Consider the following 24,621-nt stretch of genomic DNA (forward strand, 5'->3'; position numbering starts at 1 on the left):
AAGAAATTGTTTTTTCTCCCTACTCTGTGAAGAGAGCTTACTATTTCCTAACAGGAAGCTCACAACTACAATCTAAAGCAGTACAGAATCTGAAAAATAGAAAAGCTAAAACCTGAGGCATCACCAATCCCTACTTGCTCCAGCATGTCCAAGTCTGCCAGGACAGGACCCAGCATTCCAGATGTGTCCCTCACCAGTGCTGAGCAGAGGGGAAGCATCACCGCCTCCCTTGAGCTCCTGGTGACCCTGCCTGGCACAGCCCAGGAGGCTGGTGGCTTTTCTCCCCCACAAGGACAGGCTGCTGGCTCCTGCTCCCCCTGTGGGGTGCTCCAGCCCCTTCTCCACAGAGCTGCTCTCCCAGCCTGTGCTGGCTCATGGGGCTGTCCCAGCCCAGGTGCAGCAGCCTGCATTTCTCTAAGATAGCTGTGACACATTTCTCCAGCCTCAGGTCCCTCTGAAGGGCAGCACAACCACCTGGAGCAAGCTCTGGGCTCAGCATCACCTGCAAAGCTGCTGAGGGAGCACTCCTTCCACAGCCAGCCAGCAGAGAACAGGGTGCTGCTCCCGGGGGAGCCGCTGCGTCCTGCTTGGCTTTCAAACCCACAAATTACCAGCTGTGTTAACAACATTAGATTGCACTGCTCTAACCAGTTCCCTTTTTCAAATTTAGGTGCTTCAGTGAGTGCAATATCTTAATATATGCAAGATCTGTTTCTGAACAGTATCTGCTGGTTCAACTTGGCCTTAAAAGTGAACTTTCTTCAGGAAAACTTCAAAAATCATTTATGACTTTAGAGGGGGAGACAGATTCCTCTTTTTGAGTTGCTTTAGTATGTAACTAACCCAAATGGTGGATTTCCTTAAAAAATCTTTTCTGCAGACAAAATTGCCCCTTCACTTGAAGAATCCAGAGCAACAAGAAAGCTGTTTTCCAGAACTGGGATTACAGCCAGTTTATGATGGATAAACATTGAATGCTTATGGCATAATTATAATGTCACAGCATTTGCTGCCAGAATTACAAAAATATTCTTAAAATTATGCCCTAAATAGAATGGTGTTTAGTTTAGCTAAACTGAAAGCATACTCCAAGAAATGTGAAAAAACAAACACCATGATTCCAAATCTCAATTATGCATACTAAGGGCTTGTTTTAATAAAAGTATATTTAGTGGCTGAATAAAGTTTCTCAAAAAATAATTTTAAAGATAATGAATTCCTGATGTCCAAAAAAGTGTCACATGCAATTTCATCAGTGACTCATGTAAACTAACCTCAAATTTAACCAAATGCAACTGTGATCAATATTGTGTCAATCTGAAAGTATCTGGGGTTTAAGGCAACAAAACCAGATGCAAGGATGAGTAAAAATTTGGAACCCACAAACAGAATGGATTTCTTGGCTACTGAAAGGTCTGGAACAGTTATACTGACAGGGAGAAGCCAAAAGAATGAGAAGTTTTGACGGTATTGCCACATTTAGCAGGAAGAGAGTCAAGTGCAGGAGGAATAAAAGGGAGATAGTTTGCTACCATTGCATGTTATTTAACCTTTTTTCTTTTAAAGAGGGCATCCTCCACTTGAGGTATGGACTGTTCCACACACCTCTGACCTGCTGTACAGTGTCTGACTTGCAATTATGTTCCTGGGTACTTTTGTAAGGCAAAACCCAGCAATAAACAACAAAAAAACCCAACCACATAAAATATAAATACTGTCAGATTTACCAACATACTCTTGAAAAAGCTGTAACAGCTACTGAACAAGAAGGCCAGTTATATATATTAGATTTGGGCCACAAAAGAAAAGGACATTTGAACTGATTCTACCTTCACTGTGAAACAAAACTGAAGGGTTGTGCATGACCTGCCCCCCAGGGCTGTGCTGTCCATCACAACCTCACAAGAAGGTGACAGAGAATAAAAAGTTGCCTACATCAATCCCTTTTTATTATTTATTTCATTTATCATCTCTTGGCAGTAACACATATCACGAGTTGCAGTGGAAAAATTCATGAACTGAAAACAAAAGTGGGGCTGAGAGGGGAAAAGGTGTCAGAGTGGAGAAGGGGAGTTTTATTCCTCCAAGCAATAACCCCTAACCATGACAGCCTTGCTGGCTCCTTCTGCACTGACAGGAAATTTCTGTAAAAGAATCATGTGGTGCTGGAACACAGAACTGCAGAGGTTCATATATGAGACAGGCTATAGGTCTGACCTGGGACCAGCAAACAAAGTCAAAAGCCCAGTCCTCTCCTCTGCCTTCCAAATACTAAAATCTTAGAATGTGACAGAAACCTGTTGATTCTGACAGAGTTTAAATTATGCCAATATCAAGCCAAAGAAGCAGAACACCTAATACTGGCAGAAAAATAAGAAGCCAGGGACTTCCCTGCTTCACAAATTTTTATCTTTACAAAACCTGGCAGAAAATCCTGAGGACCACAGAAGGGCAATGGATTTATGAGGTCTGAGAATCCTCAAACAAAGAGGTAGTTGAGCTAGTCGATTTTATTATTTTATCCTTGAAAGTTTAAATAATAAAAAAGTTAAAAATAAAGCAGAGCAAGCACCTACTAGAAAAGGAGTGTCAGAATTGTCCTTTAGGCATGTTTCTCTCCACACCTCTGGAAAGTTGTCTGGCATTTGACATAATTGGGAGGAAGAATTTTCTCCCCTGGCAAAGTCAATTAACTTCACTGTATTTGTATCATCTGTCAGAGCTGAATCTGCTCCCTTCTTCAAGTCTGACACAAGCTCCTACACCTACTTGACAGATCAAACAGCTTATGTAGAAATTACTGTGCTTTAAAGGGAAGTTCCATGGCTATGCCAAGTCAAAAGCTGCAAGACAAGAGGTGAGTGATTATTCTATTAGTATACACTCCCCTGGAATATTAAAATACAGCCTAACTTTGTACTGAAGTTTAACCTCTTTCATGCAATTTGCTATTTCATTATGAAACTCCTTTAGTCTTCAATCACCAGAAACATCTGTAGAAAATTAAAGTAGGTCTTTTTCCTGCTCTGTGCTCTTGAACTGCTTAATTTCTCGTACTATTAAGATATATAAGCTCCTTGCTGTAACAAGAAATGTAAGAAACATTGCTTTAACATACAGCCATAAACAGGTATATGCACGTTTATGCACTGAGTGCTATAACCAAGCTTTTATCTTAAAGCTACATCAAATATTAGTGCTCTGTGAAACACCATTCAATGTGATGTCACTAGATTGCATGTCATGCCACTCTTTGGCATCATAAGTCAACTGCCAGCTCTCATCACATTTTATAAGCATTATAGCTCAGGCCCAAACCCACCTCCCATTAGCTCCAATTTAATATTTGCTGTACATCAATGTATAAACCTTGTAATTCGAGGCAGCAGAGGAGAGAAGGGTAACACACACAACGTGCTTAATGCAGTTCTCCAGATAAAACATGAACACAAAGCAGCGTGGTGGGTAATGCAGGAATGAAAACACTTCTCCACTGAAATGCCTTTCCTCTTAATCAGCTCTTCAAAGCAGCCAGACCAGTAATGCAGCTCTCCCAGGTGGCAGCCATGGACTGGGAGCACTCACTGGATGCATAACTGAGAAGCATCATCAAGGTCTCTGAGGACCTACACTCCACAGATTTTATGTCCCTGAGCAGCAATGAAGAGCACATCACAGATGAAAATGTCACTTCTCTTTGGGCACAGACCTGTTCTGAATTAAAACACCAAAGGCACTCGGACACACTGTTGAGAAAGGGGGTTTGGTCCAATAAAATCTCTTTCCTAGCAGAATCAAGCTGCTGTTTGCACTGAGCTGGTGGAGCAGTGCATCACCTCTGACAGGCTGCTGATGTGATTGAAGGGAGAGAGCACAGGACTGTATTGATCTCTCAGCAGCAGGGCTGCTCTCCACGCAGCTCACTTTGAAGTAGCCCCATACAAGCACTGCATTATCTGCCTCGCCAGCGCTGGGCAGCTTTTCAAAGGCTTAAATAATATTATGGCACATAAATCTACTAAAGGCTAACCTGATGCCCTTTGTGAGTGAGAACTTCTTGTACTACAAAGGTTCTACCAGTTGGAGCCATGGAAGAGCAAAAACCACAGGGGAAGAAGAGATGGTTCTTCCCAGACCACCTCTGTGCTACTCCAGCACAGGCTGGAGCACACGAGAGGCTTTTAGGCTGCCCTAAAAGCCATCCCAAATCCAGCCCCACACACAAACTTTACCACAGGTTTTGTAGGATTTTCCTGTAACTCTCTATGGAGGTTAAATCTGTATCGATGCAAACTCCTCATTTTCTGTACAGAATATATTCAATTTTTTAAAGGAAAATAATCTGGTAATATTTCCAAAGGAGTCCTGTGGTCATCTTTCTAAGTTAGCTGCCCCCCTGCATCAGAACTATTATCCCTCAACCCCCTGGAGGACAAAAGTTTCCACGGTATGCCCTGTCCATTTAATGCACTGCAACTGAAAATATTCTACAATGACCTATGGATTGAATCAATATCGATCTCAAATTTCTTTACCCCAAGAACTAACACACCCCTCAGTGACACACCCCAATGAAAAGTGCAAGCTCACCTTCAACTTTACAATAAAAGCAGGCCGTAATTAATTTTTAAAGTACCGTTTTCTAATTCGTTTTCATAGGTGCTATGCAAAAAAAAAAAAAAAAAAAAAAAAATTGAAGCATGATTTACATTGATAGATCTTAAGAAGTAAGTGTGAATGGGGATTCATCATCCAAAGAGGTATTTTCCCTGCAGGGATCTCATTTTATCTAGCGATTCTCAACAACTTTCATCTACCATTTGAAAGAAAATATAAAAGTCACCCATTGCAGAATGTACATCTGTCAAAAAATCTGAGGGGGGCTGGGGAAATGGATAAATGATTCAAACTAATCTGTGTAGCACTTACTAACGTGGACTTTTCCCAGCTAGAGACAACTTAATAGCAAAGGTCACACAGCCAGGAGCTAAGAACAGGTCACACAAAACAGCACCACAAATTAACTAATACTGGAAACAACACAGATAATGGTGCCTGACTTACAAAACTTGAGCTCTGGTTTCTTCTGGAGGTAAGGAGGTGGGTACAGACACAAAATAGTATTGAGTAGGGGAATTCAGAATTCACCCTGGTTTTCTGCAGTGAGTTCTCTGAGTGTTACCTTCTCTTTTCTGGGGCAAAACACTGAGCTTCAGCTGTACTTGCTGAAAACAATCACTGCACTGCAGACCTACAGAACACCTAATAAGACAACAGCAATACCAGCAGGGAGTTATCACGCTGTAAATGTAAAATGATCCATAACAGTATCTGCTTACATACATAGGCATGCACAAAGATATGTATTAATAAAATCATTAATGACAGCTTTCCTGGGCACACAGATCATCCCCTCAAAGCAGTTAATCCTGGCACCCTAAATCCTACCCTCTCTCTGGAAAAATTAATGATACCACTGCAGTTTCTTCACCACTTTGTCAGGAAGCAATTTTGGGGAACTCTCATCCTCCCCTATATCTACCCTCACCATGTGGCAGCTATTCTTCTGGGAGCACTCAAGCCTTTTATCAGAGGAAAAGCAAAATTTTTGGAAATGGCTCATTAAGAGAGAATTTAATTAATGATTTTATGTACAGGCTGGAGAAAAGGTGAAGGGAATCCAGGAACATGCATGCTTATTTGGATATCACTTTCCTATTTAAGAAATTCTGCTAAATTTAGCCTGTTTTTTGTTTTGTTTTTTTGGTTGTTCGTTTGTTGGGGTTTTTTTTAATCAGAAGTATTTTAAAGCCCCTCCTTAATTTGTATTTCTGGCTTTTCATATTGTTTTTGCTTTCTCAAGGAAACTGGCAGCTGAAATGGTGTTCTAAAAACAAGTCACAAACATTTAGCAGTGTTGCCATTTCAAACACCAGGCTCAGCTGAAACTGCCGTGTGGTAAGACGATGCTGGTTCAGCTGCTGGAGCCCTCAAAGGACAAAAAAAAATGCTGAATAAAACCAAAATATAAGTCATGAGTCAACAAAAACTCTGGGATTTGTTGCAAATAACATCCTTCAAAGCAGCCCAAAATAGAGGATGCACTGCTCTTTGCAGACAGCAGGAGCCTGTAGCATCACCTCCACCCAGCCACCCCAGTTGGTGTGGTTCTCTCTGTTGGAAGTAGCAAGTACTTCCCAGGACCTAATGCTGATATTTTAAAACAGATATTTCCATTTTTCATGTAATGAACCAAAGCACCAATTGGAGAAAGGAAAAAAAAAAATCAAAAGACAAAAAGAAACAATGCACATGTGCATGAGGAAGGCATGAAATGGACCCATACATGAGCACTGAAATCTCATCTATTGGCTAGCCCCACTCATAGTCTTTTTCTAAGGAGATAAAAATAGCATTCACAGAAAATACATTGATTTTCTTTTCTTTTTCTGATCTTCAATTCCCAGGGCAGACAGCCTGTAAAACCTGCTGCTGTAGCACATATGGGCAGCTGATCTGAGCAGAGAGCTCCAGGCAAGTTTTCAGCATTTGTTTGGAAATACAGGAAAATCAACTAGCAGCCAGCAGCTCCCAGAAAAGCCAAATATCTGTGAACTGGGGGATAAAGAGCCCGCAGCACCAGCACAAGGCTCCCCTGCCCACCCTCTGTCCCACAGGTAGCTGCATTCCTTTGCTCTATTTGCAAACATCCCTGAGCCACGGGAGCACACTCCTCAATTATATGGAAGAGCCTGTGAGCACACAGAGTTCATCCTCTGTGCTGCAAAGAAAGCATCTACCCAGACAGCCCCAGGGCAGGAACATTGAAGGCACTTGGGTAAGGTCTAATCCTGTTCCCACTGAAGCCATTACAAATTCCTCTGCCAGGGCTGGGAGCAGAACTGGGCCTGTGTGGGGCTTTTATTTCTTTTTAAACCTACCACGCTCAGCACCCAAACAAGTTCAATGGGAATTTTTCAGATTAGTGTTTTGACACTAGAGCCAAAAACAAGTCAAGGGACATGTGAACTTCCTACAGCTCTTTGGAGAAGGCAGGGAAGGAGTCTGGAGGTGTTAACTGGGAGGACTGGTGAAAATGGTGAGGAGGGAGCTGCACTGAGCTATCCCTGCTGTCACCTCCACGGTCTGTTATGACACTGGCAATTGCTCAGATGTTTGCAGAACTGGACGACACCAATTTTGTGTGTTCTTCTGCTAGCCCAAGCTTTTCCAAGGCCTGGATAAATTGAGTAAATACAGCAGACCCAAAAAATCTATGGCGGACTTCTGGGTGAACAAAAAATAGAGAGCTAATAAATGCAAAATACAAAAATAACAACTTCACTGACTGCTCTCAGACAAAAGCCAAAAGATCAAGAGGGATCCTATGGCCCAAACTGCTCAAGGCAAGGAACTGCTCAGTCACAGCAGACTCCTGAAGGCAAAATCCCTGCTGCACTCACACCTTCACAACAATACTTGCCTTGCTTCTGGGGAGAAAAAGAGCAGGATGCACCTACATCATGGAACAAGGGAAAAAATAAAAAGGCAAGATATGGCTTCCTTATTTCAGATTGTTTGCAGACTCTATATCTGTGGGACTTTTCATTCCAAAATTAACTGTGTGCTGAAGAGAGTCTGGAACAGCAAAGCCTTTATGCTTCCAAGTTTTGAGATGGCCTCAGAGTGCAAAATCTCTTCTCTCTCATTTCTGGAATAGCTTTTGACAATTAGTAGAATCAATGACCACAGAGCAAGAAATCTGCCCAATCCATCAGGGCCTAAATGTGAAAAGAGGGGGAAGAGAGAGAGAACCTTCTAATGACAGGAAGGAGAGAAGAGGTGTAGAATTTTTTTTGCCTTATTCAGGAGCATTTCCTCATGAATTCTGGAAGAGAGTCAGAAAATAAAGATAGCAGCCAGCACTCACCTCCTGCATCTTTTTAAGGGAGAACTGACAAACGCAGCAGTAGCAAATAAAGGAAACCATAAGTAACCTTCTCTGTGCAAGGCAGACACTACCCCAGTAGAGAGAGTTGGCACAAACCCAAGGTATAGAGGCTGCTCAGTAAATTCTCAATAAATATTAAAAACACAAGTATGCTGATATCTGCATTTTTTCCAAAGTTGATGGAAAAATTAAAGCATGGGTCGATGCTCCTGAGAACAGAGGAGTCAGTAAGATTCCAGGTTTAGGGGAAAGAACAAAGGGATGGAGAAACTGTTATCTTGAATCTCAATTAACGTCGACAGATTCCGGAGATGAGAGAAAAGAGCCTGCACTGGAGCCAGGACCTCAGCACCTTTTCCATCCTTCCAGAAAGGCTCACCCAGCTTTCAGAAGTGGAGAGCAGAGGGGCCTGGAAGCCAGGCTAGTGGAATGATGCCAGCAAGACATGGGACCCCCTCTTTCTACAGGTTTCACCCTCTTCTCTCTCCTCATCACAGGTATATCCATTGCTCCTATCAAGTTTACAAGGACAGAGGAGAAGGAAAGAAAAGAGAGTCCTTTGTTTTCCACAAAAGGCAGTCCTCATGCTCTGTGGTTTTATATACATTTATAAAAAATTTTTCTATGTGTATATATATTCCTCTGCAGAGGAAGAGTGGAGACCAAGTGCACAACCATGACCAGATATCATTAGGATGTTAAAGTCTGAAAAATTTGCTCACCTTTAGCATCATCTTAGAAGAAAAACCACCAGGAGAAAAGCTGACTTGATCTCTAAGCAAAAAAAGCTATACCTGTAAAAAAATCTGGATTGATGGGTCATTAAAAGCAGTGACTAAACCACATTTTTATTTATATACATTTTTAAAAATTTTTTTTAAAAAAATATTTAAGATACAGAATAATACAACCACTTCCAGGATGAAAGTAACCAAGCGTGATGTAGAAAGTGTATTACATCAACCTCCATAATAAATCTAACCTGCTAATATTTTCAACACTGTATGTGTTCTTGCACACTTTCAAATTACTCCAACACTATTTTAAACAAATCCTTCCACTGAAGAAAATGTCAATATATCAAAACTATTTTTTAAACTAATGAGTTTCCTTTTTTACAAAGCAATTACTTTAAGTACTGAAAGGGTTTCCATGGCACCCTCCACTTTCAGCTGACAAATATCAGCAATAGCTGGATTTAAAACAAACAAACTGAAACTCCCAAATCAGCAGCGTTTGACTCAAGGAAAAACATTAAATATTTTCAAGCAGAAGCATTGAAAAACTTATTCTTACTGAAAGAAAAAAGTATGTACACACACCTGCTTTTCTATCAATCTAAGCAGGAAACCATTTCACTGCTGCATCATAAGTAGAAGAAAAGTGCTTATTAAAACATTAATCACAGTCCATTATATTCTGACTCCATGCCAGAAGTTCCCATTACATCACTGAAAATATCTATTAACCAAAACCTGATTCTGACAAGTTACAGAAGTGTAGTGTTTAGGATTTAGTAATGTAAAAGTCAGTTTTAGAAGAACAGTTATACAATTGATTTTGCAGTGGCAAGCAACTATAATTAATTGTTTTTGTGACATTTATTACTGCAGTGGGGTTGATTTAACTGGTGTTTCTACTGTAAAATTATTAAAAAATTATTTCAAACTTCATCTACTTTTATTAAACACATTTATTGTGAAGGTATTTAATACCTGGGGCTGGCTAAACAATTTTAAAATGTGCTGGATATACCAGTACATGTAAAACTGTATTGTCTTGTGTAAATATGGGCCTTGTTTAGAACCACGTCTCACAGGAAATTATGCCAAATGAAAACCATCTCCCCTTCTCCTCTCCCACTGAAAAGGATTTATGTTTTTACATTTAATACCAGTTAAAGAAACAAAAATATGGTGGTGTTACCTTCAAGCCTGAGCAATAGTTCAGCTGTGAAGTCCCATTATGTTCAAACCTCTGCTTTGTTATTAGAAACACAGCCTGACTCAAATGCTTCAATTTGGAAGAGGGAGAAGAGAACAACTCAATTCTTTCTGGAAGCCTGGCACTGCATGTCTTGTTTACCTAGAACAGTTTTCAAATAACTACTAGCAAGGCTTTAAAACCAAAGCCATGAAATTGGTTCCTAAATGTGTGTACATAATCTCCAGCCGACCATTTTAATTCCTCAACCAAACCCCTCTAAGCAGCACCACTAACCAAAAAAAAAAAAAAATCAGAAATAGCTATAATGCAGGATAGGAAACTCATATTATGTATTTTGCCCCTTGACCCAACATGCATGAGTCTCTAACTTCAAAAGGCACCTGAGATAATAACCTTTAACCTGTCCTTGGACACCTTCCAATTTCAAAGATCCAAAGAGCTTCAGTCAAGGTACTTTTAGGGTGCCCCCTCCCTATATCCAACCATTCCCTTCCATGCAGCAGCTCTGGTCCCTGTTACCCCTAAAATCTCTGTTTGACCAAGTGTGACAGCCACAGGGAGAGATGCACAAACTGCTGGAATGGAAGGAGCCAGAAACTCCAATTCTTACGGGTGTGGAAGACTTGGGATGGTTTTGGGTTGTTTTTTTTTAATTAAGGAAACTGGGAAGAATAAAGAAGAACACACCTGGGATGGGATACCATTAACTCTTAGGAAAAGTTCTCTGGCTCCACCTTCCCCTCCAGTGTGATCTAATCTGAGGGACCACAGGGTCAGTATCAAAATAAAAAAACAGATACTGTCAGCCCAACCCTTAAAAATCTTGTAATCCATCATTATCAGGACTGAGAACAGTTACATCCATAGGATGAAATTTATCAGTGGAATTACTGACTTTGGCAACTGACCTGCTCCTCCAGGAAGAGATCCCTCACTGCTACCACTAAGCACTCTTTGGAGAAGCTTTAAGCATTAGAGACTCCTTCAACAAAGCCATCTGGAGGGGGTTAAAGAACCACAAACTACTGCTTCAAAAGCTGCAGAAAGCTTCAAGCAAGAAAGACATCCCCCCACAACGCTTCCCTCTGCCATTTAAGGAAACTCATAACTCACCTTTTCAGCCATTTGATACCTGAACAAAATTTTCATCAGAATGCTGCTTTACAAGAGTATTTATCAGTGTCACAGTCGAGATGATGCATAATTTCTGGCTTTATTTTCTTTATGGGTCTTTTTTTGCTGGCTGTCTCTGGCTAAATGTTTTCATTTTACATAACCCCCCCCTTCTTAAAACAACAATGTTGAAGGGCTTAGGAAGCCTCTGTCCCCCTCCTTCCACACTTCCTTTCTGAATTTCTTTGGCAATGAATTTTTACAAATGCTTCAGAAGGCAAATTCAAATAGGATGCTCATCACCTTTCCACTCCAACTCAACTACATCTGAGACTAATTAGTTTAAGATTACTGCATCCAAATAAACCCTTCAGGAGAGAATACCAGGGTTTTCTCAGACTGCCCCAGAGCAAGTCCTTGTTGTGCCATCTCTCCTGACAGCCAAGCACAGAGCAGGAACAGTGGCCAGATGTTGATGAAGAGGAGGAGCTCAGCAGTGGATTTCCATGAGCTCCCACACGCTCCATCAGGCAGACTTTGCTCCCCATCACTGTGTTCCTGCCTCTGTAGAAAGCATTTGGAGGTTCTATCCCAGGAAAAACTACAAAAACTGGAGGACACTGAGGCCCTGCTGTTGTTGAAGTGAGAGATAATCAGCACAGATCTCTCCTGCATGTGCAAAACGTTGTTTTTCTTGTGGCAACCACGCAATTCCCAGGACAATTATCCATCTGGCTGAGGAGCCAGAGAAAGACTCAAAAAGGGCAACATGCAGGAGAAGCAAGGAAGCAAAAATGTAAAGAAAAGGAAAATACTGAGCATAAAAACCACTGATCTCAAATTTACCACATCATTTCAGGGATGCAACAGAAGTCCTAAAACTTAACTTCTACCAAAATACAGCAGCTAAGGAGGGAAGCCTGTGGACATACAAAGTCACAAGAGAACCAGACTTCAACAGCAATGTCAATGCAGGGGATGGAGGGAAGGATGAAAGCAAAGAAGGGCTTTCAATAACAGATAAGAACTGTCACAGACAATCAGGTCTTTTTAAGTGGCTGGTAGTAACAAGGCTTTGATTTGCTGAGACACAAAGAGCACAGAAAATAGGGCATTTGGCCCACACAATTACTGGATGCCTCCTGACACATTATAATCCATCAGCAGACAGCTTTGCCTGACACCTTTCAGCTGCCCACTTAGCAGCACTGCCTCCAAACCTGCAGAGACGACTCAGGATTTGCCTCCTACAAACTCTCAATAATAAAGCCAATATTACCATCCTGATTTTTGGAAGTAATTTTAAATATTTCCCGCTTGATTCCATAGCACAATTTGCAGACAAATCTCCATTCCGTTAATGCTCTGATTTTTTTTTCTTTTTTTCCTCTTCATATTTAAGTATTTTAATGAATGTATGATTTAGTATTCAAGCAAGCCCATGCTACAGAAAGACTATTCTGGAATAAATGGTATAATTACATTTCCTACAGCGACCTTGTAATCTCACGAGTATTTATTCCAGACTAAACAGCCTTACTCAGCTGCCCTGTGTCTGATTGTCGATGAAAGAAGCTTGTTTGACAACTGCTTCGAGCAGAAACATATTTTTTCCATGATTGCATGAAAAAGTAAAAAAACATTACCAGACCGGTATTCTGAGCACAGAGACTCATGTTAGATCGATGAGTTAATTTTGAAGCCAAAGGCCAACAAAAACAATCACCATGGACATTCTGCTGTCAGGGCCAGCTTTTGAGGTTAATTTAGTGGTACACACACAGCTACAGCCAGCTTTACATATAAGAAACTGTGTGGTGTATGCAGGCTTCCTTCTTTGTTTCTTTATATATTTTCCATATTCTCTGCTTTTATAACCCTCCTGAGACCTTTTACAGTTACAGAACCCACACTATACCCACAGGTGGGCGGGCAGGAAGCAAAACTCTCCATTTCATAAGCAGTCCACTTTTAATATATTCAATTGCTAATGACCTTGACAGAAGAGCTCCATGCAAAACACCATATTCTACGGGGTGTCGTTTGAAATGTTCATAGACTTTTTTGCCAGAAAGCTGATTCCTTAAACAGTAAGATTTCAGACTTACTAAAGCTGCACTCCTCGATTTCCATTCAGCTGGAAAAATTGGTGCTAATCTACCTCCCCTATATTAAATTTACGTCCTTCCAAAAATCCTAAAATGAAGGCTGTAGGATTTCTGTGGAATGCTAAAGCAATACCAGACAGTTTCTGTATCAAACCAGGTCAAGATGGTTTACAGGCAGTTCTGTTGCCCGCCCTGAAAGAGACAGCACACTTGGCCATGTTCATGATTCCAAAAAAGGGCACCCACACAGTACTTGTTTTGCCATTCATGGGTTTTTTATTCAATTATTTGTGATAAAATGAACAAAAAACAAAAGGCTGTATGGAAAGGTAGCTGAGTCTTTAAAGCAATAATCACTCCTTACCTGCCAGTTCTCATCCATTGGGTACCCAATGCAAAACACCCTGCAGCAGACAGAAAGCTCTCTGCTGAGGATCAGGCCCTGCAACAGGAGACTCTGGGAAATTCAGACCATATGCCTTGGTAGCCAAGAGCATTCCTGCAAGGAGTGCAGCCCTCTATGTGCCCTCCAAAGCAAGACAAGCTTCCCTTGCTCTTACTCAATCTTTTGACTCTGACTACTGAGCTTATTGAGAGACTAGATTCCTTTAAAAGGAGCAGAATGAATTCAGTGTTCAAAACCAATGGGCCAAAGCAGATCAAATCAGCCCTTCATTTGTGGCTTTTCTCCTTTTCCAAGATTCAAGAAATATCTGCATACCCCAGTGACAGAGCAGATGTGAAAAATCACCTGCTATGGACTTTTAAAGCCCAGCGGTCCTGTCACCCATTCAAAATCAATTCTCAGTTATTTCACTGCCTCCAACCCTACACAGACACTGACAGGGTTCTAGCAGAAGCTAATCCAGCCAAAGACCAGCTCAGCTATGCTGTAAGAATAGTTTGGAGACCATCCTGACTATTGCCTCACTTAAAAAAAAAAAAAAAAAATCACAATGACTGACAGCAAAAGTTACACGAGTCATTTCTAGATTAAGTGCCAGAACTCTACATGTGTTTCAAATTACAATACAACACTGTACAACAAAGAAATATGCAGAAATTTTCCACTTGAAGTGAAGGTTAAAAATTAAACACTAACAAAGTTCTAACAGATATGAAACCCAACCTCATCTTAATGCGAAATTTAAAATGCCTGAGCTGTCCTACGCTAGGAAAAAAGGAATTAATCAATCCAGTTGTTCATAAGAAAGAGCACAGTGGACCAAAACATGTTCATTGTATGTACAGATTTTCACAGCACTCCCACTCTGCTTCAGTACTTACCTCCTCAACTCTTAAAAAGATGTGCTGTATAGATTTAACTTTTAATTTATCAAAGTATATTACCTCTTCTCATTAGATTAGTGTTCACTATTTAACTTCTTTTTCTGCATTTCATTCAAACAAAACATTAACCAGGGTGCTCCTAACAATGTGATTCTACATGAAAACAAGTTGATAGATCAAAGAGAAGTCACATTTTTCCCTAAAAATAAGATTTTTGGAGTAAACCTGATTTTTATATACACACATATATATATTCAGCTTGGATCCCTCCAAAGCTAAGTAGGCAAACATAATTTTATTTTAAGCAGACCAGGCTTGACTTGATTACAAGGTCTGCTGCAAAGAGAAATTTTTAACCTGCCTTGTAAATTACCTCAATTTTATGAGAATGGTGAGGATATGAGTGGCACCGTGTTGAGTATGACCCACTTTGGATTACAAGGTTTCCAAACCTTGAGTCATGAAGTTTACATATCTTTACCCAAAATGCTAATCACATAAGCAGATTTTCAATTTATAGTCAATTTTTAAGTAGCTTGTGTATGGCTCTTCACAGCTGTAAAATTTGGTGGCTGCTGTGTGGCCACTCCTGCTAGACAGACTTACAATTACTGCCAGGAATGTCTTTACATTCTTCAGGACCTCCAAAAAAACATCATTTGGATCCTCAGGGGCTTTTTTTGTTTTGTTTTTCCTTTACAATCAAAACTACATATCAAACATACATTTTTAAAGCAACACACTACTTTCCATCCCCATCCTGTGTTATTCTTTAGTTACTAGGAATGTCAGTTTGTTATATTTTTCATTTCTTTTGTTTTCCAGTAAGAAAAATGCAGACCTCCAACCACACAAATTCAGCGTGCTCAGCTAAAACAACAAGAAGGAAAAAAATAAAATGAAGAGAGACAGGACTTTTTTGCCCATCTAAGAAAAGCTCCAAGTAAAGCAAGTGCCCAAGTGCTCCCCCGTGTTCTCTTGCAGCCACACACCTCGCTCCCCAAAAGGCAATCCAACAGATTTGCACCAATTTGAACCAAAAGGTGACACTTCCCACTTCAGCCCAAACTAAGAGTTGTGGTGACAGCAGAAGTGCCAGTAGAGCCCTTGATAAGGCAGGGATCTCTCTCCAAACACATCAGCAGGTTGCCCCCAGCTCCGTGCACAAAGCGACCATTTCCCAGCGCACTTCAGTAATTCAGAGCAGTGACAAAGCCACCCAGAGCCAGGGCTGTAAGTCATCGTGGAGGGACAAGCAGCTGCAGAAGCCACCCCCAGGATGGGCATGTCCCACTGATCCCAGACCCCATTCTCCTCCAAGGGCAGCACCACATGTTTGGGAGATGCTCTCACACATCCTCTCCCCTCTTCCAAGTCACGTTTCCATCTGACAGCTGAGACAGGCATGAGCTGGTCCCTGAGTCTGAACAACCAAAGTGACCTTCATGGGGGGGCTGAAGGACACAAACCCCTACACATTATACCAATCATTTGTGTTGGGGGAAAAAAAAAATCCTAAATCTTTATTATTCTCAGATTTCCAACACCCTAACAAAAAATGCACAAGGATGGTAATGCTTTTCTGCAGTACTTAAAAAAAAATAAGAAAATTTACATCCCCAGGGGAAACTGAAAACAAATTTGTAAGAACAATTTGAACATAAATTTCCTTTTTTGCAAAATATGCAAACTCCACATAGAAGAGCAGTGGAAAAATGCAAAATCAAGTTTATGGTCAGCTCATTAAGTTTTTTGAAAAGCCTAATAAGCAAATAATACAAGTCATCTTAAAAAGCTTTTTTTTTAATTATAAAAGATTCCTTACAAATGTTCTACGTGACCCTGTAATTATTCACCCTTTTTCTTGCCCTTTGCTAAATCCTTCTTGCCAGCTGTGTCCTTCATTACAGCAACTCACTAAGAAAAAAAAATGCTGAAACCTAAAGCAGGTCTTGCAGAAGGTAAGGAATATTTTAAAAAAACTCATTCTACTTAGTGTTTTGAAGATTAAAAAAATATCTTTAGGAAAAAAAAGTCAGTAAATTATGCTACCTGAAGTGAATTCTAAGTCACTAGGTTGACAATTGTCTTTGCAATAGCTCTGGCTCCAGAAACTCAGATAACAGCCTGCACATTTGAGGGAACTATTTAACAGCAGTAAATGCCAGGCTACAAAGTTATTAACAGGAAAATGAAGAGAGGGAGAAACTAAAATTAAAAAAAAAATAAAACCAGCTAAATACATTCAAAATCATAGAATGGTTTGGGTTGGAAGGGACCTTAAAGACCATGTAGTTCCAACCCCCCTGCTATGGGTAGGGATGCCACCCACTAGGCCAGGTGGCTCAAAGCCCCATCCAGCCTGGCCTTTTATAAGTGCAAATGAACAGGAAACTAAAAATCTTTAGTTGGAGAGGTTTACATTGTGCCCAGCTCTTCTGCCTCACCCGGGCAGCTGCATGCAGCTGCCTGAACAGCCCCAAAGCAGGGACAGAGGCACATTAGTTAAGCATTCATCATCAACAGGAAATGCGCATGAGTTCATATAAACACAGAAACACAAATACATAAACCAACAGCCCTGCACGGCTTTAGGTATTTCAGACACCCCACGGAATAGGGTTAGAGCTGCGCTGGCTGGGAACCCACAGCATGGATGTATTTGTTTTGGAATGGCAAACAGCCTCAGGACTCAGAGGAGCTCTTCTGGTGGGCACCACCAACCCACCCAGCCAGCCAGCCGTGAGCCTCCCCTTGCTGCCACAGCCACCCTGCTCCCCTCAGCTCCACCACCTCCAGAGCCAAGCCCAACAAGCCCGGCTGCTCCTGCTCACAGGAGGAAAATGGCACGTTTCAAAGTGTCTCCAAGGAAAGACTGCAGCACTGATAGCAAACCCTGCTCTGAATGCGCTCCCACACAGACACAACTGCAAGGTTTAAAAGGTTTTGCTCTGCAAAGTGTTGGGCTGCCCCAGAACTGGTGCCACTAAATGCAATGGACATAGAGGACAGTGCTCCTGATGGATTTGGGGCACAGGCAAAGAGAATCCTCCCTGCACAAGCATCTTTTTCTTGTTTGCGGTGAGGCTGAGGGGGCCTCCAAGCCCCTCTCACACTGGAGGTCCTTCACAGCTGTGTTCCATCCAAACAGGTGGTGAAGGCTGAACCAGGCTCTGCCCGAGTTTAAACCCCTAATTAATACTTGGTCGCAGAGGACAATAAAAATTACAGGCATCAGGAGGACACAGAAACAGTAAAAATGGAGACAGCCTCACTTCCAGACAGTTTTCACTGTCAGTTCTCACTTCAGTTTGCTGAAGCACCATTAGGTTGCTTATTTACCTTACTAAGTCTATCTACCTCTGTCATTTCCTGAATGAGATACAACTTCTCCCATGCCAGTGAACTCGATAGGATTGCTGTTTGGATTTCAGTGGTCTCCCAAACTGCACACTAAATTGCCTCTACTTTGTTCAGTACTTTGTGGCTTTAGTTTTCCCAGATTGCACAGCCAAACGTAAGCTGTTCTTTTTTTAAACTCTTTCTTGCCTTGCCAGCCTGCACATTCGTTCTGCCATGCAGTTTTCCAGGCACTGGAAGTGCTGATGACCTTGAGGGTCAGGCCATGATGAGCTGGGTGACACTCCCCCAGTAGCTCCAGTTTTCAGGTGGCAATTCAGCTACCAACACATCTCTAGAGAGCAGACACATCACTCCTGGACTTCCTAACCTCCCTTACCCAGGCACAGAACTCCCAAACTCCTTTCAAACATGGATGCACACCACGATGCTGCCAAGCTGCTGGACCAGCCCTGCATTATATTTTTTGACAACGTTAAGCTCTGTGCTTCATTTCTCACAAACACAGTTTGACTGTAGACAGCAGCCGACAAGTAAATCTACCCCTTTCCATGGCAAACAGCCCAACTTTAATATTTTTACTGGCTTACAGCTGGGTAAATTAAGCCCCAGATTTTTATTTATTTATTTTTTAATACTGTGCAACTGAAAATGAACAGCTACTTCACTATGACTGCCAAGGACAACCTTAAAAACATTAATGCAATCCAGTCCAGCTCTCAATAGATCTATAAAGGCAAGAGGACCAAAAATTTCAGCTTATCCACCCAAACAAAATGTTGGTTGGGCAGGAAGTCCAATATTTTGTTAAGATCCCTTTAAAAAAAGGAAAGAAAAAAAAAAAAAAGATCCCTGGCAATCTGAAGATGGTAGCAAGCCCAGCTATAATGCCATAAAATGGGAATTAAAATGCACTGATTTACTTACCCCAGCTTTCCCAACATTTCAGGCTCTGGAACTTGTGGTCCATATGTCTCCACTTGCAGAGGCTGATATTCATACAAAGTTTCCTCTAACTTTTGAATGGGAGCTAATGAAATATGCTGACCCTGTTGGAAAAAAAAAAAGGAAAATATTTCTAAATATAATCATGGTCAAGGTTTTGTTTTGACTTTTTTTTTATATGCAGTATAAGAACAAGCATTGACTTGATCCAGAAAAACACCCTCCCACTAAGAACATACTGTTCACTATACCACTCACTTCTTCATGATTTATATTTTTTTTTTCCTGGGACCTACAGATTGGAAGTGATGTTTCATCAGCTATAATTGTTTGGACAAGAAGGAAGGGGGGAAGAAGCTTTATTCAGGGCAAGCTTACCATCAGAAAGTACAGCTGCTCCCAGTATCACTAGCAAAATTATTATTAGGCTCTAATTTCATTTATCTGAAGTATTATCAAACAAATGTCTCTGAACAACCCTACTTGATTCTGTAATCAATGATTTCCTGAAAGCCCTAATTAGAAAGGGAAGCCACTTTGCTTTCTCTCCACAGGCTTTGTAAGCTCCCATACATAATGGCTCTCAAGATAGACTTTTACAGAGCAATACAATTAATTCATTCAGCAAATTCCCATTTGTTTCATAACTAAAAATATAGAAACACACAAACATTCAGCTTTCACTCCAGATGGTACTTTTGCAAGACCTTCAGACTGCTGAGAAGCAGTGAGACATTTCCACACCCCTCCCCTCCAAGTCCCTATCACTCGGAGCTCTCACAAAACAGGAGACTTGTGGCTGGGAAGGAGGGGGGTCAGGAGGATATGAGATAGAGCCAAAGTTAACAGATGTTGCTGCATGACATTCTACACTGATTTGTTGATCTTTCACACAGTTTCAATTTTCTACTGTATTCTATGGTGCTCACAAAAATTAGCAGCAGCAGCAAAAAGACAGAGCACCGTGAGCTGCCCTAAAACAGCCTGTAGAAATTGAGTTTCCCATCTGCAGAATGCAGGAATTTAGCAAAGTAGTAGTATTGTTTTTGTAGACATTTTGTCTGAAACAGGAGATGGGCAGCTTTCCACGGTGTAATGCCGTGGAGAAGCCTGGCTCCCACTGGTGATCACTCACTGAGCTGAGCTTCCCTGGGGCCACTCCTCTGAGCATCTACTCCCTCAAGTGGAAAATACAGGCTCCTAAAGTGGGACACCGGGTTAAAATTAACTAAAGAGGGGAATGAAAAAGTCTGTAGAAGGGGAAAGCTGTTAATTAAATTTGTGGTTGAAGACAGTGACCTTTCTGAATTTGGAGCAGAGATATTTTTGTTTAGGGAGTTGCAGAAAATAGCTAAGAAAACTGAAGACGTAAGTCCTCGGGAAATGTTATCATGGATCTAAGCTGATCTCTATGGAAATATCAGCAGCTCAAGTTTTCCCTTGAAACACCCCCTGTGTGTGTGATGAAAACAGAGTTTTAGGCTTTTTCTGCACCACCTGGGGGACTGGAGAGGCCACTGCTGACACTGGTATGGGGACAGAGATGAGATGTGAAGGAAGTTTTCCAGTCAGCCATGCACCACTCCAACTCTCATGGCCAGCACATTGATTCCTGTGCTACAAACTATTGCTGCAACATTACTACATATTTTTTAAAAGTAGGAAAAGAAAGGTTAAAAATTTAGCTTTAATTCCACTTCATGATATTTTAGGACATAAAAACAGGGGTTTCTATTATCCTAGAAGTTGTCAATTTACAATCTATCCAATTTTATTAAAATATAGTACTTTGTAGCTACATTTATGTGGGCCTCTTACATCCATTGCAAGAGGGTAATGCTTAAATAAGACTCTTACAATTGTAATTTTAGCAGTATCTTTGTCTTTAACCAAACCAAATGGAAAGTCATACCAATGTTTTACATATGTACAACCTCATCTAGTGAGTGAAGAGTCTCACTCTTCCCAAATCCACATTTTGTTCCAACCATAGAAGAGAAATTTCCGTTTTGGGCAAAGATCAAAACCATGGTAAATACTTTGGGAAATTACTTCTGTGCAGAAAAAGGGAGAATCTCAGATTGCAGGCACCCCATCCCTTGAGGACACCACCAGAACAGCTGCTCACTGTCAGCACAGTTGCCACTGGTGCCTTCCTGACACTTTGTTAATGAGAGCAACTTCTGCCAGCATTGGCCAAGAGACACAGGGAGGTTCCCAACACATGGACTGGGATCATCACTGCCCTCCTTCCCCACCACCATTTATGCTGCTACAGATGTCCTCCTCTGGAAGCTCCTGGGAGGACAGGATGAAAATGTTTCATTTGTTTTCCCCTCTTTGTGGGGTTCCCAAGGTGCCTGAGGTCACAGGGGATCAGGATGGTCATTACCTCTCAGATAACTGAGCAGGAACTGTAAGGGAGCTGCCCAGAATGGTGGGAAGGCTGACTGGTCAGCACCCCAGGGGCATGGGGGGCACAGGGGTCATGGGGAAGGACTTCTCTGTGTGGAACTGCCTCACCAACTCCCTGCGGTGGCCTGGAGAACAGCGGAATTCAGAAGAGGAGCTGCATTACAGAAACTGTCTCCCCTTGAGCTGGTCTGACACCGTGTCCAGCACAGGCCAGGACATCTTGTGTTCCTGTATGAAACCCAAGGACTGGCAGTTCAGCCAAAATACCTTCTTTTGAAAGGCATCCAATCTAGATTCAGACAGATTTCAGATCACAGAGGTACAGGCACATCCCCTAGGTAAGTCGTTGCAATAGTTAATTATCTTCACCATTGAATACTGGCAGCTCATTCTGGTTCATCAGATTGACTCTCTCCTATGTCTTTCTCACCTCCCTCGTGGGCCAAGGTGCAAGAATTAGGAACCAGGATGGCATTTCCATGGTAAAATGACTGCACTGGTTTGTGTGCAGCCAGCAGATCTGCACCTCAAGGAGATTATGCAGCTGTATGAGACAGCTCATTTGTTTTTGTTTCCCAAAATCACAACTTTAGCTGATGCACTTTGGCAATGTGGGTTACATTCCACTTAGCAATAGGTAAAATGCCCCATGAACAGCTGCTGTTCCTGCCCTTTGGTTGTCTGGCCTTTAGGCTCCTGAGCTTACAGACTTTCAAATTGCTTAGCCCTGCACAGGTTAGCGAGGTCCCAGAACTGGGTATGGCCCAGACTGGTGCAAAAGGCTGGGATGCAAACCAAAACCATTGCCTTTCCTATTTCCACTGCTGTTGGGATAAGCTGACTCACAAAAAAACCTTGCTGAAGTTAAAAGGCTCAATTTGACCACTATTATCTCACTTAAGAGCCATTTGACCAGAAGCATCCCACTTTTGTCTCTCTGTCCCAATGGTCCCTAACCACTTCATAACAGACTGGTAATAAAAGGGAAGCTGCCGTGGGACTTTAGAGACACCACAACAGACAATAACTGTTACTTTGGACTTACACAGCATTTTTACAGATCCAAAACCCATTTCTAACCTATGAGGTAAGACTTTTAAATTTCCTGTATTCCACCTAGACAGTCAGCCTTACCTCTTTCCAGCATTAGGAGGCATTTATCAGCAGGCTGAAACCAAAATGAAAGCAGTGGGACCAAGGTCCTGCTTCTGCATTGCTTTCTCCTGACAAACCTAAAATCTGATGTGGTCATGGGTAAGTATTTCTAATTCCCCTTGGATGCTGTAATGTTTGTGTAAAAGAAGCTGACAGCATCCAAATGAAGACAGAAAAGGCTTCCAAGAACACAGACAACACTTTTTCCTGCCTCCTCTCCCTCCCGCCCCAATCTTCACAGCATACAAGTGTTTTCCCTGGGATTATTTTAGGCACCAGAGCTGTCTATTACATACTGGAATGTATGGAACCACAAAACATGCTGCTAATTAGAAGGAAGGCATTTGCTTATCCTTAGGACTTTGTTTATATAAAAGCCTGCACAGCAATGGATTTGTGAGCAACTGACATTCTATTCATGTGCTGTATGGGTTCAGATGAGAGACATACAGGATTAAATTGGGAGGGGGGTTGAATAATGTCTTTGTATTAGAAGTAAAACTGACTGGCTGATGGACCGTTTGAGACAACTCTCAGCTGGAAAAGAAACAAAAGCAGCGGCTAGTTTTGGTTTCAGATTGTGATACAACATGGCATTTATAAAAGAAAAGCCATGGATTACATACAAAGAACTGCCCCTGCAGTAACAAGGAGCTTACTTTAAACAAGAACAACACTCTTTCAGGAACAATTATGTCTATTAGAACATTAAAATTATAGTGTATCACTGCACCTTTCACACAGGTTCGGGGAGGGACTCTTGGCAGATGTCAGGTACATCAGTATTTGCCTGCTAGCAGAATGAGGTTATTTTAGCACAGAGTACAGAAATATCAGCCCGAGTTGCAGCGTTCACACTTTTCCCGTCCTGCCCTCTCTCCCTATCTGTATCTCCAAAATGACACTGCCTTCCTCCACCTCCTTCCCTCGGCAGCAAAAAGAAACAACTGACAGCCTTCCCAGAAATCTTTCAAGAGCCAAGGAGGAGGAGAAAGGAGACTCACACCAAAAACGCACTAGTAGGGGAAAGAGGAGGACAGCTATGCCACAAAAACATCTCCAGGCAAGAGACAGAAGCCAGAGTCTGGGGTCAGTAAAACTTGTCCAGACGAGGCAAGTTTCTGTACTAGCAGCAGCTGGACTAGTTGATGGAGTCAATCTTTTTGCCTTTTAAATTTCTCTCTGCTTAGGAACTTACTCATCCCTGCTATCAGCCCACTTCCACAGCACACGTCAGAGAACAGAAATAGCAACACACACACGCTACATCTCATTAGGTCCCTTTGCAGCAATGTTATTTTTATTTAACCCTTTTCTCTGTCAGGTCACTCTCCTGAGCCCGGCCAAAGGAGACAAGGAGGAACCAAGGGCTGTGGAATGCCAGGACGTGATGCTGCTAAAACCCATCCCCAGCGCTGCTTCCTTTGTACATAGCAGGACAGAGAGGTTAACAAAGACCCTTTTAAACACACCATCATCTGAGCCTGCAATTATCCAAGTGCTTTCAAGTGAACATTAAAACAAAAATATAAATTCCATTAAGTTTGCAGTATAAGCAGTCTTAGGAAACTATTTTACTGTTATGCTCATAACAGAATTCAGCTTTTGAAAAGATTTCATGTTAACACAATTTCTTACAGATATCAATGTAAATATCTTTGGCAATGTGGTGGGAGCCAGAAGTCGAGTTGTTGTGGATTTATTCTCCCCCTGCAGCTTCCACCCTCTCAATTCACTATTGACAAATCCATGTCAGCAATGCTAAAGCGGCCTTCTGATTCTGATTAACTACTTTGACTACAGTAATACTCAGGAAAAGGAGAATGAAACTGATAGATTTGGAGGGCTCAGTTAATATTATTTTAACCTTTACCCTCTCTGTCTTCCACAGCCTTTTTAAATAAACACAAAGTATGTCAAACTAAAATGTGTAATTCTATTTGTTGGCCTAAAATTCCTGTGCCAGTGAAGCTTTTTCGAAGACTTAAATATCAACTGTTCTCTTTCTGCTCTTGAAAAAGCAACAATAAATCTAATTTATTTTTTTGATTATGAGAGGTAAAATATTACGAGGATATTTCAGAAGTGAAACTGAAAGAACAAATGATCAGACAGAAAGCAACAGAACCAGTATTAAGATTTTCTGATGATCTCAAAACCCAAATCTGACCACAAATGGCAAGATCAGAGACACAAAATTGCCAACCCCCCTTCTCTGTGTGGCAGATGATTTCAGACACCTAATAACAACCTCCCTAAATTTAGAGGGTTTTTTTTCCCTTCATGGTAATACTTAATTTGATTTTCAAATGCCAAAACAGATTTAAAAGATGTGCT

At 41.4% G+C, this 24,621-nt stretch overlaps 1 protein-coding gene across 2 annotated transcripts in view; it reads right to left on the bottom strand.

The window, feature by feature from the left end:
• MNAT1 (MNAT1 component of CDK activating kinase) overlaps nt 1-24,621 on the bottom strand; it is a 118,792-nt gene that overhangs the window by 16,926 nt on the left and 77,245 nt on the right. For both annotated transcript variants that reach the window (XM_038136946.1, XM_038136945.1), the window contains one exon: nt 18,697-18,818. In XM_038136946.1, the coding sequence (XP_037992874.1) occupies nt 18,697-18,818 (122 nt within the window). The remainder of the gene's footprint in view (nt 1-18,696; nt 18,819-24,621) is intronic.

Source organism: Motacilla alba, chromosome 5 (genome assembly GCF_015832195.1).
Source record: "Motacilla alba alba isolate MOTALB_02 chromosome 5, Motacilla_alba_V1.0_pri, whole genome shotgun sequence".
Taxonomy (NCBI): Eukaryota; Metazoa; Chordata; class Aves; order Passeriformes; family Motacillidae; genus Motacilla; species Motacilla alba.